Source organism: Salvelinus namaycush, unplaced genomic scaffold, assembly GCF_016432855.1.
Source record: "Salvelinus namaycush isolate Seneca unplaced genomic scaffold, SaNama_1.0 Scaffold40, whole genome shotgun sequence".
Lineage (NCBI taxonomy): Eukaryota > Metazoa > Chordata > Actinopteri > Salmoniformes > Salmonidae > Salvelinus > Salvelinus namaycush.
In genome coordinates, this window is record NW_024061008.1 from 582,786 (window position 1) to 599,278 (window position 16,493).

The 16,493-nt window shown below is 45.4% G+C and overlaps 2 protein-coding genes across 3 annotated transcripts; one reads left to right on the forward strand and one right to left on the reverse strand.

The window, feature by feature from the left end:
* The first annotated feature begins 1,078 nt into the window (after positions 1 to 1,078).
* On the forward strand, positions 1,079 to 6,127 carry LOC120041042 (E3 ubiquitin-protein ligase znrf2-like). Of its 2 annotated transcripts, XM_038986006.1 has the most exons (6): positions 1,079 to 1,423; positions 1,774 to 1,954; positions 2,217 to 2,358; positions 4,216 to 4,311; positions 4,437 to 4,542; positions 4,629 to 6,127. In XM_038986006.1, the coding sequence occupies exons 2-6, from the start codon at positions 1,787 to 1,789 to the stop codon at positions 4,684 to 4,686; spliced, it is 570 nt and encodes a 189-aa protein (XP_038841934.1). In that variant the 5' UTR covers positions 1,079 to 1,423; positions 1,774 to 1,786; the 3' UTR covers positions 4,687 to 6,127. The 2 variants fall into 2 exon arrangements, with proteins under 2 accessions (XP_038841934.1, XP_038841933.1); XM_038986005.1 differs by having other exon boundaries at positions 1,079 to 1,954.
* Positions 6,128 to 9,374: 3,247 nt separating this feature from the next.
* LOC120041050 (small nuclear ribonucleoprotein Sm D1) lies at positions 9,375 to 15,670 on the reverse strand. The gene is made up of 4 exons (XM_038986017.1): positions 15,537 to 15,670; positions 14,539 to 14,615; positions 14,054 to 14,245; positions 9,375 to 9,604 (listed from the first exon to the last, which is right to left on the reverse strand). The coding sequence occupies exons 1-4, from the start codon at positions 15,548 to 15,550 to the stop codon at positions 9,528 to 9,530; spliced, it is 360 nt and encodes a 119-aa protein (XP_038841945.1). The 5' UTR covers positions 15,551 to 15,670; the 3' UTR covers positions 9,375 to 9,527.
* Between the last annotated feature and the right edge of the window lie 823 nt (positions 15,671 to 16,493).

The following is a 16,493-nucleotide window of genomic DNA, read 5'->3' on the forward strand; positions in this document are numbered from 1 at the left end:
CCCCTAAAACTCTGCACCTCGAAGCCGGTTCCACTGCATTTTTTCAGTGTTCGTTTCTAATCAGGGACTGGTTTAGACCTGGGACACCAGGTGGGTGATTCCCCTCTAATCAGGGACTGGTTTAGACCTGGGACACCAGGTGGGTGATTCCCCTCTAATCAGGGACTGGTTTAGACCTGGGACACCAGGTGGGTGATTCCCCTCTAATCAGGGACTGGTTTAGACCTGGGACACCAGGTGGGTGATTCCCCTCTAATCAGGGACTGGTTTAGACCTGGGACACCAGGTGGGTGATTCCCCTCTAATCAGGGACTGGTTTAGACCTAGGACACCAGGTGGGTGATTCCCCTCTAATCAGGGACTGGTTTAGACCTGGGACACCAGGTGGGTGTAATTATCTGTAGAACAGAAAACCAGCAGGCTTCGGACCTCATAGGGTAAGAATTGAATAGCCCTGCTGTAACAACAAAATGTGGACTAATTCAAGGGGTATGAATACAGTACTTTCTAATCTAAAGGCACTGTATCTCTGAACATGGCAACTATAATACATTTAACGTTCTCTCTGAATAGTTTAAAGTCTACTTTGTCCTATAAACATGTCCTTTGATTTGTATTTAAATTATTTAATACTTTTTTTGTTCACGCTAATCTAACGTGTGTTTTCTGTTTGACCTCCAGTGTGTACGAAGGTATTCAATAAAACTGTTGGAGGAAGCAATGAGTCAGACTTTCTATGTAAATATACCGTACATATTATATATAGTCTATATTAAATATTTAATGGTCATATCTGACTGGCTTTTTATAAACGCCTATGTCTATCCAGGGTTTCCCAAACTCCGTGCATGTTTTTTTTTTTTTACCCCTATCACTACACCACTCATTCAAATAATAAACTAATCATCAAGCTGTGATCATTTTAATCAGCTGTGTACTGTTAGGGCAAAGACCAACACGTGCACGCACCGCGTGGGGTCGTTGAAGACATCGTTTTGGAAACGCTGTGTAATAATCTGTCCGTGCAACTGTTGCTCATGGGGTTGACGTCACTTGACCTGTCACACAGGAGGAAGAGGGCATTAGGGCAACTCCTGCTTCTCTCTCGTCAACAATCACAGTCAGCAGACTAGACTACAGCAGAACAGATAGAACTCAGAGCGACGCCGCGTTCTTTTAGACACTCGTGAGATTGTAATAGCCTATATTTGAAATGCAGTTTGTAATCGAGAAGTGTGCATATAGTCACTAAAGTGGGACAGTCGCGGTGTAGGAGTTGTTGAGTTGTTGTGCAGCGAACCACCCATGACCAAAGCGCATGGAATATTGGAATAATTCTGCGACGCACTAATACACTTTGAACTGAAGAAGCGAGCTGGGAGTACATTTTGTCCATCGAAAATAATTCTGTTCTATATTGGAGGTTACTTTTATTGACTTTTCAAACCACTGATATTTCTTTGTCTGTATCCCTTTGTTTTGGCTGTCTACACGACTGCTGGACTGGACACAGTCATGCGCTCTCTGTCTCTCTATTGTGACATCGAGTTTCCAGCATTTTTCCTAGGCTATTTATGGTTTATTTGAATAGGGACAGATATAAACACATTGATATAGCGAATAAACAATTATCTGAAACTTTGCACAGTGTGTAGGACCATTTTCAACACCTGACCCTCGATGGGATTTTGGAAAGTTTTATGAGACTGTAGAGGACTTGCTAGAACTTCTGTTTCACAGACCTTACAGGACTTCATATTTTGTGGACAACAGGACAGGAGCCATCATGGGTGTCAGGCAGAGTAGCCCCATGGCTGAGAGTCGAACCCGGGCTTATTCTAGCCCTGTCCCCTCCTCTGGAGGCAGCACTACCCCAGTGTTCAGATACACAGCTGGGCCTGGTGGGCCACAAATTCACTACACCGGATGGGACCGACCCAGCTCCTACCACCAGGTGTGTATGAGTGTAATGAAAGTGGTTTGGAACAACAGTTACGTGATGAGAAACTGTCTGACACGTGAAGATTTGTTTTAGCTCACCAAGCCAAGGCCAAGGCTTTTAGTTCAGGAGGCTAACACAGTCTTGTGGTTACACAAGTTCAAACCATGGTCAGTTATGCCTGTGTAATTCAGTCATATCTATGTTCAGTATCTTGACTGTGTGTGTGCGCGCGTGCGTGCGTGCGTGCGTGTGTGTGTGTATATATATCCACCAGATTAGTGTACCTCATGGCGGACGGAGCAGGACGGATGTGTTCGGTAACAGTCTGGACCAGGATGAGTCAGACTGGGAGAGAGGAGAACACCAGCTGATGATTGGCTCTCTACCACTTCACCTGTCCCCTAACCTAATGGGAGGTACGTGTGTGTATTCCTGGGCCTGACTGTACACCACATCTTATTGATTCCACAACAAGGAATCTGGGCTGTTCTCACCCCCTCCCCTCGCTGGGCTGTTCTCACCCCCTCCCCTCGCTGGGCTGTTCTCACCCCCTCCCCGGGCTGTCCTCACCCACCTCCCCTCGCTGGGCTGTTCTCACCCCCTCCCCTCGCTGGGCTGTCCTCACCCACCTCCCCTCGCTGGGCTGTCCTCACCCACCTCCCCTCGCTGGGCTGTTCTCACCCACCTCCCCTCGCTGGGCTGTTCTCACCCCCTCCCCTCGCTGGGCTGTTCTCAACCACCTCCCCTCGCTGGGCTGTTCTCACCCCCTCCCCTCGCTGGACTGTTCTCACCCACCTCCCCTCGCTGGGCTGTTCTCACCCACCTCCCCTCGCTGGGCTGTTCTCACCCACCTCCCCTCGCTGGGCTGTTCTCACCCACCTCCCCTCGCTGGGCTGTTCTCACCCACCTCCCCTCGCTGGGCTGTTCTCACCCACCTCCCCTCGCTGGGCTGTTCTCACCCACCTCCCCTCGCTGGGCTGTTCTCACCCACCTCCCCTCGCTGGGCTGTTCTCACCCACCTCCCCTCGCTGGGCTGTTCTCACCCACCTCCCCTCGCTGGGCTGTTCTCACCCACCTCCCCTCAATGGGCTGTTCTCACCCACCTCCCCTCAATGGGCTGTTCTCACCCACCTCCCCTCAATGGGCTGTTCTCACCCACCTCCCCTCGCTGGGCTGTTCTCACCCACCTCCCCTCAATGGGCTGTTCTCACCCACCTCCCCTCAATGGGCTGTTCTCACCCACCTCCCCTCGCTGGGCTGTTCTCACCCACCTCCCCTCGCTGGGCTGTTCTCACCCCCTCCCCTCGCTGGGCTGTTCTCACCCCCTCCCCGGGCTGTCCTCACCCACCTCCCCTCGCTGGGCTGTTCTCACCCCCTCCCCTCGCTGGGCTGTCCTCACCCACCTCCCCTCGCTGGGCTGTCCTCACCCACCTCCCCTCGCTGGGCTGTTCTCACCCACCTCCCCTCGCTGGGCTGTTCTCACCCCCTCCCCTCGCTGGGCTGTTCTCACCCCCTCCCCTCGCTGGGCTGTTCTCAACCACCTCCCCTCGCTGGGCTGTTCTCACCCCCTCCCCTCGCTGGACTGTTCTCACCCACCTCCCCTCGCTGGGCTGTTCTCACCCACCTCCCCTCGCTGGGCTGTTCTCACCCACCTCCCCTCGCTGGGCTGTTCTCACCCACCTCCCCTCGCTGGGCTGTTCTCACCCACCTCCCCTCGCTGGGCTGTTCTCACCCACCTCCCCTCGCTGGGCTGTTCTCACCCACCTCCCCTCGCTGGGCTGTTCTCACCCACCTCCCCTCGCTGGGCTGTTCTCACCCACCTCCCCTCAATGGGCTGTTCTCACCCACCTCCCCTCAATGGGCTGTTCTCACCCACCTCCCCTCGCTGGGCTGTTCTCACCCACCTCCCCTCGCTGGGCTGTTCTCACCCACCTCCCCTCGCTGGGCTGTTCTCACCCACCTCCCCTCGCTGGGCTGTTCTCACCCCCCTCCCCTCGCTGGGCTGTTCTCACCCCCCTCCCCTCGCTGGGCTGTTCTCACCCCCCTCCCCTCGCTGGGCTGTTCTCACCCCCCTCCCCTCGCTGGGCTGTTCTCACCCCCCTCCCCTCGCTGGGCTGTTCTCACCCCCCTCCCCTCGCTGGGCTGTTCTAAGCCCCTCCCCTCACTGGGCTGATAAGAAGAGGACCTTGTGGTCATGATGACTCTGAATAATGACCAATGGTTGACCTATTTGTGTGTGTGAGCGCTGACATGTCCAGTTCTATATTTCCCAGGGTTCCACTGTCCTGTGTGCAGTAAGTTTTTGGTGTCAGATGAGATGGAGATCCACCTGATCATGTGTCTCACCAAGCCACGACTCGCCTACAACGGTCAGTGTGTGACTGTCTGCGTGTGTGTTATGTCTTGTTTGTCTGCCTGTCTGTCTGGCCTTCTGATTGGCTAGCATGGTAGTGATGTCAGGATGGTGATGATAATGTGGTGTGTTTTGTCCCAGAGGACGTTCTGGAGAAGGATAGTGAGGAGTGTGCCATCTGTCTAGACGAGATGGAGCAGGGAGACACCATCGCTAGACTGCCCTGTCTCTGTATCTACCACAAAGGGTAACTACACACACACACACACACACACACACCAACATGATCACAGTAAGATCCTGTTACTTTACTCGTGGTTCCCTCTCTCTCAGGTGTATAGACGAGTGGTTTGAGGTGAATCGTTCGTGTCCAGAGCACCCCTCGGACTAAGGCTTCAGATGCCCACGGCATGTCTACTATCTACCTAGTTCTTCCAGATCTACGTCCTCATGACATGCAGGCCTATGAATCTACTTTACCTAGAGCTACGTCCTCATGACATGCAGGCCTATGAATCTACTTTACCTACATCTACGTCTTCATGACATGCTGGCCTATGAATCTACTTTACCTAGATCTACGTCTTCATGACATGCTGGCCTATGAATCTACTTTACCTACATCTACGTCTTCATGACATGCTGGCCTATGAATCTACTTTACCTAGATCTACGTGCTCATGACATGCTGGCCTATGAATCTACTTTACCTACATCTACGTCTTCATGACATGCTGGCCTATTAATCTACTTCATCCAGATCTACGTCCTCATGACATGCTGGCCTATGAATCTACTTTACCTACATCTACGTCCTCATGACATGCTGGCCTATGAATCTACTTTACCTACATCTACGTCTTCATGACATGCTGCCCTATGAATCTACTTCATCCAGATCTATGTCCTCATGACGTGCTTGCCTATGAATCTACTTCACCTAGATCTACGGATGACCTGCTGGTCCGTGAATCTACTCTACTTATATCTACGCCTGACCAGTGTTTGAAGAAGAATGACTCTGTGCAGCCTACTGTTTTGCCACACCAGGATACCCTGATTTGCCTGGAATGCTCATTTAGAGACGCTCACCATAGACTTCAATAGACTGGGCCGGGACCCGTCTTCTGAGAGTTGTACCTCAGCTGACTGACAACGAAGATGCTGCTCATGCTTATATAAGACACTGATGAACGGATGTCGTCTGAATGATGATGACATGAGGAGGAACACGGTGGTGCATGGACACATAGCGAGACTTCAATATTCCTCTCAGATCTACTCTCGTGCTTAGTGGGTAAGGGGGTGGATACCTTCATTGTTAGTATTACTGTATTATAACAATGTAATAATGGGTTTGATTTTAACGGTGTAGAATGAGGCTATTTAGACAGCCGTTTCTACTGTAGTTAGACACGCGGTCTGAATGCTGTGGCTGAAACATGCAGCTAATTCTGACCTTCATTTGTACACACTTATGTCAACGATGAAATCACATGTTCTGTTGACCTTTCATTTGATTTCTGTGGTTGTGTAACATCAATGTAAAGGTAGCATACAGGGAATTAGAACACTTGATTTAAAAACCTTTTGATTTACCCAGACACCACTGTGATGTGTATATTTTGCATAAGAGCTTGTATTTGATTAAATTAAGAACTAATCAAACTCCAGAATATGTACTGTAACAATATGGTGATTTATATATGTACACAATGTCATTAATGTATGTTTAAATCATGAGTGTTTTACATTTGTACTGTGTTTTTAATATTACTGAATCAGAACCTTCAGAGGTTTAAGAAACAAAGAATAAAAATGTATCAAATTGATTTCTGAAGTAACTGAGTTCATTCCTTATACATCCTTTAAATACATTGGTGTCTCCCGTTTCATCTCTCCAAGGCCACATCCAATTCATGTCAGTCTTCATGGCACCCTATAGAGTGCACTACTTTTGACCAGAGCCCAATAGGGTTGAATATCTTGGTCATGTTCTGTTATCTCCACCCGGCACAGTCAGAAGAGGACTGGCCACCCCTCACAGCCTGGTTCCTCTCTAGGTTTCTTCCTAGGTTCCTGCCTTTCTAGGGAGTTTTTCCTAGTCACCGTGCTTCTACACCTGCATTGCTTGCTGTTTGGGGTTTTAGGCTGGGTTTCTGTACAGCACTTTGAGACATCAGGGTCAGCAGGCAGCCTAGCGGTTAAAAAAAGCGCTGGGCCAGTAATCGAAAGGTCACTGGTACAAATCCCCAAGCCAACGAGGTGAAAAATCTGCAGATGTGCCCTTGAGCAAGGCACTTCATTCAAGGTGTAGTCCTGCAGGGGTTGGGAGAGTGGATGAGGGGGAGGAGAGATGGGAAACGGAAAGAAAGACCCTTTGTGACAGGCACATTTTTCAAAATCAAAATTTTTCTAATCACATTTTATTTGTCACATGAGCTGAATACAGCAGGTGTAGACCTTACCGTGAAACGCTTACTTACAAGCCCTTAACCAACAATGCAGTTAAGAAAATATTTACTAAATAAAAAGTTAAAAGTAATAAAATAACGAAGCTATATAGGGGGGTACCGGGTCAATATGCGGGGGGTACAGGTTAGTCGAGGTCATTTGTAAAGTGACTATGCATAGATAAACAGCGAGCAGCAGCAACGGGGGTCAATGTAAATAAGTCTGGGTAGCCATTTGATTAACTGTTTAGCAGTCTAACGGCTTGGGGGTAGAAGTTGTTAAGGAGCCTTTTGGACCTAGACTTGGCACACCGATGCAGGAAGAACAGTCTATGACTAGTGTGGCTGGAGTCTTGACAATTTTTCACTGCGTGCGTGAGGACAATATTATTCAATTTCTATTGTTGTCCCTTCTTTTCTTTATATGGACTGGATAAATTAATATCCTCCATGTCATTGTTAAACTCCATGTTACTTGGTGATCTCCTACTAGCCACGCCAGGAGAGTCTGAAATATCCAAACTAATCGTAGCTAGGCTACTTGTCCATTACCTTCACTCGGCCCGTGTAGTGAAATATAGCAGTGTTTTGCAGTTGGATGCTCCTTTAATGAGCTGCTTCTGAAAGCAAAATACAAAGTGATCTGCTCTTGCTGACATGTTTCTGGACCAAAGCCTTGAGATAGTAAGCAAGTTACCAACCAGGTTCATGCGAGAAAGCCAGCCTTGAAACCATAAAAAAGACACCACCTGTTAAAATATTTAAAAGTGAAATAGTGATATAATCATTTACACTTTATACAACCCATCATCGCCCATGCAGTCGGCATTCTTAGTGTGTCCGGCTCATCTCATTGGCTAAAAGGGGCTCATCTCATTGGCTAAAAGGGGCTCATCGAGTTAAAAGGCATAGTGCATGACTTATGAGTGTTCATGGCTACAGTAAACACCGGGAGAAATGTCTTAAAGTCACAGCTAGGTTTATAAAATACGGCATACTCAATATCTTAGTTTTATTAAACCTGTTGGTTTTGAGCAGTGCTGAAAAAGACTATCAAACTACACTGAACCAAAATATAAAATGCAACATTTAACAATTTAAAGACTTTACTGAGGTACAGTTCATTTAAGTCAAATCATTCATTTGAAATAAATTCATTAGGCCCTCATGTATGGATTTCACCTGACTGGGAATAGAGATATGTATCGGTTGGTCACAGATACCTTCCTTTATTAAAAAAAAAAAAAAAAACAGTCAGTATCTGGTGTGACCACTATTAGCCTCATACTGCGCGACACATCTCCTTCACATAGAGTTGATCAGGCTGTTGATTGTGGCCTGTGGAATGTTGTCCCACTCTTCAATGTCTGTGCGAAGTTGCTGGATATTGGCGGGAACTGGAACATGCTGTCGTACACGTCAATCCAGGGCATTCCAAACGTGCTCATTGGGTGACATGTCTGGTGAGTATGCAGGCCATGGAAGAATTGTGACATTTTCAGCTTCCAGGAATTGTGTACAGATCCTTGCGACATGGCATTATCACACTGAAACATGAGGCGATGGTGGCGGATGAATGGCACGACAATCTTGTCAGGATCTTGTCACGGTATCTCTGTGCATTCAAATTGCCATAGATAAAATGCAATTGTTGTCCATACCGTAAGCCCACCTCCACCAGGGGGCACACCGCTCACATCAGAAAACGCTAACCCACACGCGCACTCCGCGGTTGCGTTGCCGGTTGGCCATACTGTCAAATTCTAAAACGGAGGCAGCTTATGGTAGAGAAATCAACATTCGATTCTCTGGCAACAGCTCTGGTGGACATTCCTGCCAATTGCACAGTATCAAAAGTTGAGACGTCTGTGGTGTTGTGACTAAACTGCACATTTTAGAGTGGCCTTTTATTGTCCCCAGCACAAAGTGCACCTGTGTAATAATGCTGTTTAATCAGCTTCTTAATATGCACACCTGTCAGGTGGATGGATTATCTTGACAAAGGAGAAATATTCACTAACAGGGATGTACAAAATTGGAAAGAATCTTTTTGTGCTTATGGAACATCTCTGGGATCTTTTATTTCAGCTCATGAAACACATTACATGTTGTGTTTATATTTTAGTTCAGTGCAAATCCCACTAATGCTATATTATTTTTTATATTCCTTTAGTCATATCCTAATTCCCTTACTAACCCTCAATAAAAATGTAAATCTAAACAGGGCAACGTTTCCACATACAGTTCATCTGCATGATAAGAGACAATCGTGTTATTGTATGTCATTCCAAAGACCTGCGGCCCGTGCTGACCTCACCCAAAACGTGATCCATTGCCATCTTACCATCCTGGGCCAGTATTTATCAGTGGCACTACGGATGGGTTACCAGTGGTGGTTATTGATGGACCAAAAAAATAAACTAGCCTCATCCACCATCCTGACCCGCCCTGTAAGCTTGCGAGATCAAGATGGTGGAACGACGTTTTAGGACAAAGGATCAAATGTAACGTTTTCATCATTAGATCCAGTCAGCCCACCCAAAAATGTTCCTCTGGAATAAAGCCTCAGACATGTTCAGATACAGTTCTGAACATCAACTAAAGGCAATAAAGCACAGACACTTAATTTGCTGTTCGTGTGAAACATCTTTAATGTACAAAATAAAAAAAACATGGCTCAGGATTCACAAAAGTTTCCTGAGAGAAAAAAAAAGAAGCGTCAAAAAAACGTTGCTGTACAAACAGTAGGACATGATTGACATCTGCGTCGTCATGGCGATCATCTCCTGGGCCCTCCCCTGCCTCGGCCCCTCCCTCTGCCACGCCCTCTTCCTCTGCCCCTTCCACGCCCAGCCACTGGAGAGAGATTGAAGAGAGAGGGAGAGAAAGAGCGAGGGAAGAAATGATTAGAGATGAGTTACGCATCACAAATGTCTAGACTCTCCCATTCCTTGGGTCTTGTTTGTCTTTGTTGGGAGATGTCGCTGACTGAACAGCATTTGCCTCATCAATACATTAGGCGGAATTGCCCGTTTTGATTTAAGTCTGATGAAGCAAATCTTTGAAGGCGAGAACTCAGTCATCAGAAGGATGTAAGGCTGACTCCATTTAGTCAACAAGCTGTTGGTACACCGAGATTCTTTTAGTCAAGCAGTAACCTACACGACACCAGTCTGATTCGCGCCCGTCTGAGTGGACTAAGCTATTGTGGAGGCCGCGGGGATGGCAACGTCCATCACTAAGACGCGCTGCTGAAATTGTATACGTTTACATTACATAATGGTGCAACACTAATAAAATAAAAAAAACTATTTTATAACAAATGCGCTGTCTCTAACTCGTTGGATAGTGATTGCTGACCGCGGTTCTGAAACAGTGCGCTGTTTAATTGACGCCTTTTCCTAGACCACGTTGCTATGACCACATTGCTATGACCACATTGCTATGACCACATTGCTATGACCACATTGCTATGACCACGTTGCTATGAGCATAACAGCAAAGTTAACCAGTATATTGGTGTAGAGAACAATGCTGTGGAGGTAGCAGATGTGAAAACAGCCCTTGCCTTAAATGTCTAAGAAAATGGGGGAAATGACATCTTAAACTTAGGTCTATAATCAGTAACCTACCTGTTCAATGTGCCTGGATTTAGAAGTCATCAATAGATACAGAGCATTCCGAAAGTATTCAGACTACTTGACCTGTTCCACATTTTGTTAAGTTACAGCCTTATTCTAAAACGGATTACTTTATTTTTTTAAACCCTCAGCAATCTACACACAATACCCCATAATGACATCACAATACCCCCCATAATGACATCACAATACCCCCCATAATGACAAAGCGGAAACAGGGTAGATTTTTGTTGTTGCACGTTAATAAAAATAAAATAGAAATACTTCATTTACATAAGTATTCAGACCCTTTGCTATGAGACTTAAAATTGAGCTCAGGTGCATCCTGTTTCCATTGATCATCCTTGAGATGTTTCTACAACTTGATTGGAGTCCACCTGTGGTAAATTCAATTGATTGGACATGATTTGGAAAGGCACACACCTGTCTGTATAAGGTCCCACAGTTGACAGTGCATGTCAGAGTGAAAACCAAGCCATGAGGTCGAAGCAATTGTCCGTAGAGCTCCGAGACAGGATTGTGTCGAGGCACAGATCTGGGGAAGGGTACCAAAACATTTCTGCAGCATTGAAGGTCCCCAGGAACAGTGGCCATCATTGTTAAATAGAAGAAGTTTGGAATTACCAAGACTTCCTAGAGCTGGCCGCCCAGCCAAACTGAGCAATCGGTGGAGAAGGGCCTTGGTCAGGGAGGTGACCAAAAACCCAATGGTCACTGACAGAGAGCTAAAGTTCCTCTGTGGAGATGAGAGAACCTTCCAGAAGGACAACCATCTCTGCAGCACTCCACCAATCAGGCCTTTATAGTAGAGTGGCCAGACGGAAGCCACTCCTTAGTAAAAAGCACATGTCAGCCCGCTTGGAGTTTGCCAAAAGCCACCTAAAGACTCTCAGACCATGAGAAACAAGATTCTCTGGTCTGATGAAACCAAGACTGAACTCTTTTGCCAGAATGCCAAGTGTCACATCTGGAGGAAACCTGGCACCATTCCTACAGTGAAGCATGGTGGTGGCAGCATCATGCTGTGGGGATGTTTTTCAGCGCAGGGACTGGGAGACTAGTCAGGATCGAGGGAAAGATGAACGGAGCAAAGTACAGAGAGATCCTTGATGAAAACCTGCTCCAAAGCACTCAGGACCTCAGACTGGGGCGAAGGTTCACCTTCCAACAGGACAACGACCCTAATCACACAGCCAAGACAACGCAGGAGTGGCTTTGGGACAAGTCTCTGAATGTCCTTGAGTGGCCAAGCCAGAGCTCAGACATGAACCCGATCGAACATCTCTGGAGACCTGAAAATAATAGCTGTGCAGCAACCTGACAGAGCTTGAGAGGATCTGCAGAGAAGAATGGGAGAAACTCCCCAAATACAGGTGTGTCAAGCTTGTAGCGTCACACCCAAGAAGACTCGAGGCTGTAATCGCTGCCAAAGGTGCTTCAACAAAGTACTGAGTAAAGGGTCTGAATACTTATGTAAATGTGATATTTCCATTAAAAAGCACCAGACAAGCTTAGTGCATATAGTTGAATTGATTTAAAACACATAGGATGTGTATGAATGGACAAATAAGTTTAGATTTTTAAAAAAACAATTTATCGTCTAAAAGAACAGACGACTCTTGGTCAATCAAGATTTTTGTGTGTGTCTAGGACAGTCCTATACAGATGCTATTCAACTCACCTAACCCTAACTCAGAACTGCTGTGGCTTGATAGAACCTCTAACCAGTGTGGGTATGAAATGGTTCACAGCCTCCAACTGAGTATGGCTGCTGTGGTTAGACTTAAAATGTCTCAATACCCAGAAGCCCTTCAGGAGGAAGGTTGGCCACCTTACATCACCCCAATTACTCAACCTAGTCACGATGACCTGCCGTTGATCCTATCCCCCACCATCTTCTTCAAAACAGTTTCTTCATTGCATATCTGAAGTGCAAGCTATTGTTAATCACTCCCCGTTCAGTCACTTTGCACTAAAAACTGCTATGGTGAAACCCCCTCTGAAGAACAGTAATCTAGATTCTTCAGCCAATCTCCAACCTTCTATTCTTAAGCAGAAATCTGGAAAAATTGGTGTTCAAATAGCTTTTTAAAAAGAAATTATTTAAGTGACGGCTGTTTTTTTTTTAAATTAGCAAATCTTGTTCCCGTGCCGACCACAGCACAAAGACAGCCTTAGTTAAAGCAGGAAATGATCTAAGAGCCAACACAGATGCCAAACAGCTCTGGCAAACTCTTGGATTTAAGTGCTGCATTTGACACTGTTGACCATGATGTCCTTCTGGACAGACTGGAGAGGTGGGTTGGCCTCTCCGGTCCAGTTCTAAATTAGTTTAGGATCCATTTAACAGGTAGAGTGTTTTTGGTCACCATTGGTGAACGTAACTCAGAGAAAATCCTTATCACATGAGACTTTCCACAAGGTTTGATTTTGTGTCCGGCACTGTTTATATACACACAGTACCAGTCAAAGGTTTGGACACCTACTCATTCAAGGGTTTTGCTTTGTTTTTTGTAATCCTACATTGTAGAATAATAGTGAAGACATCAAAACTATGAAATAACACATATGGAATCATGTAGTAACCCAAAAAAAGTGTTAAACAAATCAAAATATTTCATATTTGAGAGCAATTGGTCAACTGCAAAACATACAGAATGCTGCAGCACGGGTACTGACCAAGACCAGATGGAGAGCAGATATTACACCGGTTTTAAGGTCTCTGCACTGGCTGCCTGTCAGTTTTAGAATACATTTGAAGATTCTTCTATTGGTTTTTAAAACAATCCACAATTGTGCACCACAATACATGTCTGACATGCGTTTAAGTCATGTACCCAGTAGGTCTCAAAGTCTTGGACCAAAAGGTATGGAAAGGCAGCCTTTAGTAATTATGCCCCCAGCCTCTGGAATAGCCTACCAGAGAACCCAAGGGGGGCAAAACTGTGGACATATTTAAAAGAGACCTTAAAATAAATATTTGTGGCTTTGCTTTTTCTTAGGGTGCTTTTTAGTCATTCGGTTTTTCATTCTTTCGTTTTTTTTCTTTCTTGTTTGTGGTGTAGTAAATGTTTCAGCTTTTATTTAAATGAGTTTTCCCACATTGCATTCCTTGTCTGAAATGTTCTGTATAAATAAAGTTTGATTTGAACTAGTTACAACATGTCTCAACTAGTGGTTTAACAGCCGTGGTCTTTGCTCATGGCCCTGAGCCGTTGTAGTGAGTACAGGTTTCAGTTACAGCCAAACGACCTAACACCTGACTGAATTCACCTGAAAGTCTTTGGCTAGCCAACTCTGGGCTGGGTTGGTTCTGGGCTGGGTTTTGGTTCTGGGCTGGCACAAAAGCCTTCACAGTCTATACCAGGGGAACTAAACTCTGATCCTACGAGGTCCGGAACCTGCTGGGTCTCTCTTCTAACTGACAATTCATTGTACACCTGGTGTCCCAGGTCTAACTCAGTCCCTGATTAGAACAGAACAATGAAAGAAATGCTGTGGAACTGGCTTTCGAGAAACAGGAATGAACTGACTTAGGTGGAATCTAAAAAGTATTCCTCGATTTCCCTCTGATCGCCAGAGGGAGGCAAGGACAGGAACCTTCGATATTCCACTGATATGTTGACCAGCCTCACCCCTCCTCCCAGTCTCCTTTTATACTCACCAGCCTCTCTCTTCTTGGACTTGACCTTGGGTTCAATGTCGACCAGCAGGGTGTCCAGTGGCAGACTGTCCGGCAGGATGAAGTATCTGATGTTGTTGCCACGGATACTGAGGCTCTCCAGCTGGGTGGGCTCGCGGTTCTTCAGAGTCATCTTCACCGCCTTCAGGTGAGTGTTCATACTGACATCCACACCTGAGGCACACAGGTAATGACCATTGTTAATGTTACGGTAATGCACTCTCATTCACACCTACCCTACTCATAGGTGTCTGACAAAAAAAAGCTCCAACTTTAATCTAACCGTGGAGTTTCCTAATAAAAACATCACTTGCGACAACAGGCTACAATAGTAAACATTGTTTGGACTGAGCAGCTACAGCACCCTAAACTTGACTTTTGTCCTTGTTTACATTGGATGCATCTCAATAGTCCTAAGTGGAGGTGTAGCCATTTTTCAGCCAGACATGAGGGCACATGGTCCATACCCGTGATAGTTCCATGGACCTGGGTTCCATTCTTCAGCTCAATGGTCACAGTCTCATGGCTGAGTTTCATCAAAAAACTACAGGAGGGGAAAAAAACGGCTTGGTTATGAGTAGAGGCAATGTTATATGAAACGCTGTTTCATCATGCTGTGAATATATCTCTTACTAACTTCACGAGCCATTGTTTTGACAGAAACGGGTTTAAAAACACCTTTTCATCCAGGGTCTCTTATTTTTCGCCTGTAGTCCATTCTAGACCACTCAGTAGGGTACCAAGTTCTCCCACTTCTACAGGCGGAAAATAGAAGACCCTGGATTAAAAACGTGTTTAAAACGCTTATTTGATAGCTAAGGACACATTCAACCCGACGAATCGTAAGTATTTTGGTGAAACCGAGTAGTTTAGATTGGGTTGATCAAGTACGCCAGGCTACGGAAGCTCCCGCAACGAGCCATCAGTCTAAACAATGTAGGCTCGTTGCGGGAGGAAGCAAGTGGTAAGTAGCTACTTAGTTTGCTGTGTGCAATGTCCAAAACAAACGAGAAAGATAAACACCAACCAGAACACTAGACAAGAGCACAACATTGTTATGAACTATTGTTGGTGGGGAAACCACCCAGGGCCCTGCCTGCACTGTGGTTTCCTAACTTACTGTTAGCAAGCTAACGTTAATAGCACGTTAGCGTATCAGTGGTTAGCCGATAACAATGGCGTATAGAAAGTCGCCAGGTAGTTCAACGGCAGTTGTACGATCGTGTTGCATATTATTTTCGCGGTTGAAAGCCCGTTCGTTATATACTGTAACAAAGAATAACTTAGCTAGTCGCTTTTGCATATCTCTCATGCAATCATATCAACTAACGTTAACTACTTTCCGCCTCAGAATCCAGCGAACAAGCTCGCGCTCTAAATCTAAATCAATCCAGCTACTCAACCCCATATTTTTCACCTTGCATTGAAGCATAAGACTAAAGATATTTTTTTAGAATATGCTTACCGTACGAGTTTCATGTTGGTGATGGATTACAGACAAATCCTCCACCAAAGACAAAAAAAATTACAGCGTACAAGTGGGATCACAGGCCGCTGTTGTATGAAATACGTTTTCTTTGCAGGATCGCTGACGTCATAAAAACTCGACCGAACCAGGAAATGCAAAAAGAAAAGATAGGTGAACATTGCCTTCTAGTGGTTGATAGAAATGCATGACAGTAAAGATTGAGGCTTAAGTATGACGAGACTGATAGTATGAGCAATTGTTGGCGCACCTTAAATCAATGTTGTTTGTTTAATGAGGTTGTCCAACTCTCATGTAAAAGCATTTATACTGTAACAAGAAGCAAGTGTTCTATAGTGACAACATATGTAGTCATCATCAATGAAATAAAAGTACATTAAAAGAAATGTAGTTTTTTACAGTGTTTATTTTATTTTATTGAGAGTAAATTTATGTCTGATACTTTCATTCCTTGGGCACACATCGAACGTCGCTGTCTTTAATATGGGAATGTATCAAGTATCGTCTATGGAGTCGCAAATAACACCGATGTTTATGGTCGCCAGGGTTACAGTAATATAAAAAGCAGACGTCTGCGTTACAACCCCACTGGCCTCAAAACGTTAAAGTACCAAGAAAATACAAAACAAAGAAAAAAATTCAATAGAAACCTTATCGTGAACAAAATTGCGATAAACAAACAATTATCTTAACAATGGTGTCGTACAAAAATATAAAGTTTCCAAATCCATACTCCAGCGTTCCAGGTTATGGTTTGTATGATCTGTGCGCATCACGTTATACACTACTTCAGTACTAAAGTAACGTAAAGCATTTCGCCGCACCAGATATAACATCTGCTGAACTGTGTACGTGACCAAAAACATTTTGATTTACTTCCGATGGTTACATTTACATTTGAGTCATTTAGCAGACGCTCTTATCCAGAGCAACGTA

Coding starts and splice junctions, on each gene's coding strand:
- LOC120041042 (XM_038986005.1), top strand. CDS start 1,787: ATGGGTGTCAGGCAGAGTAGCCCCATGGCTGAGAGTCGAACCCGGGCT. Junction 4,312..4,436: donor GCCACGACTCGCCTACAACG/GTCAGTGTGTGA, acceptor GTTTTGTCCCAG/AGGACGTTCTGGAGAAGGAT. Junction 4,543..4,628: donor CTCTGTATCTACCACAAAGG/GTAACTACACAC, acceptor CCTCTCTCTCAG/GTGTATAGACGAGTGGTTTG.
- LOC120041050 (XM_038986017.1), bottom strand. Junction 14,246..14,538: donor GGTCCATGGAACTATCACGG/GTATGGACCATG, acceptor TGTGTGCCTCAG/GTGTGGATGTCAGTATGAAC. Junction 9,605..14,053: donor GTCCAAGAAGAGAGAGGCTG/GTGAGTATAAAA, acceptor ATCTCTCTCCAG/TGGCTGGGCGTGGAAGGGGC.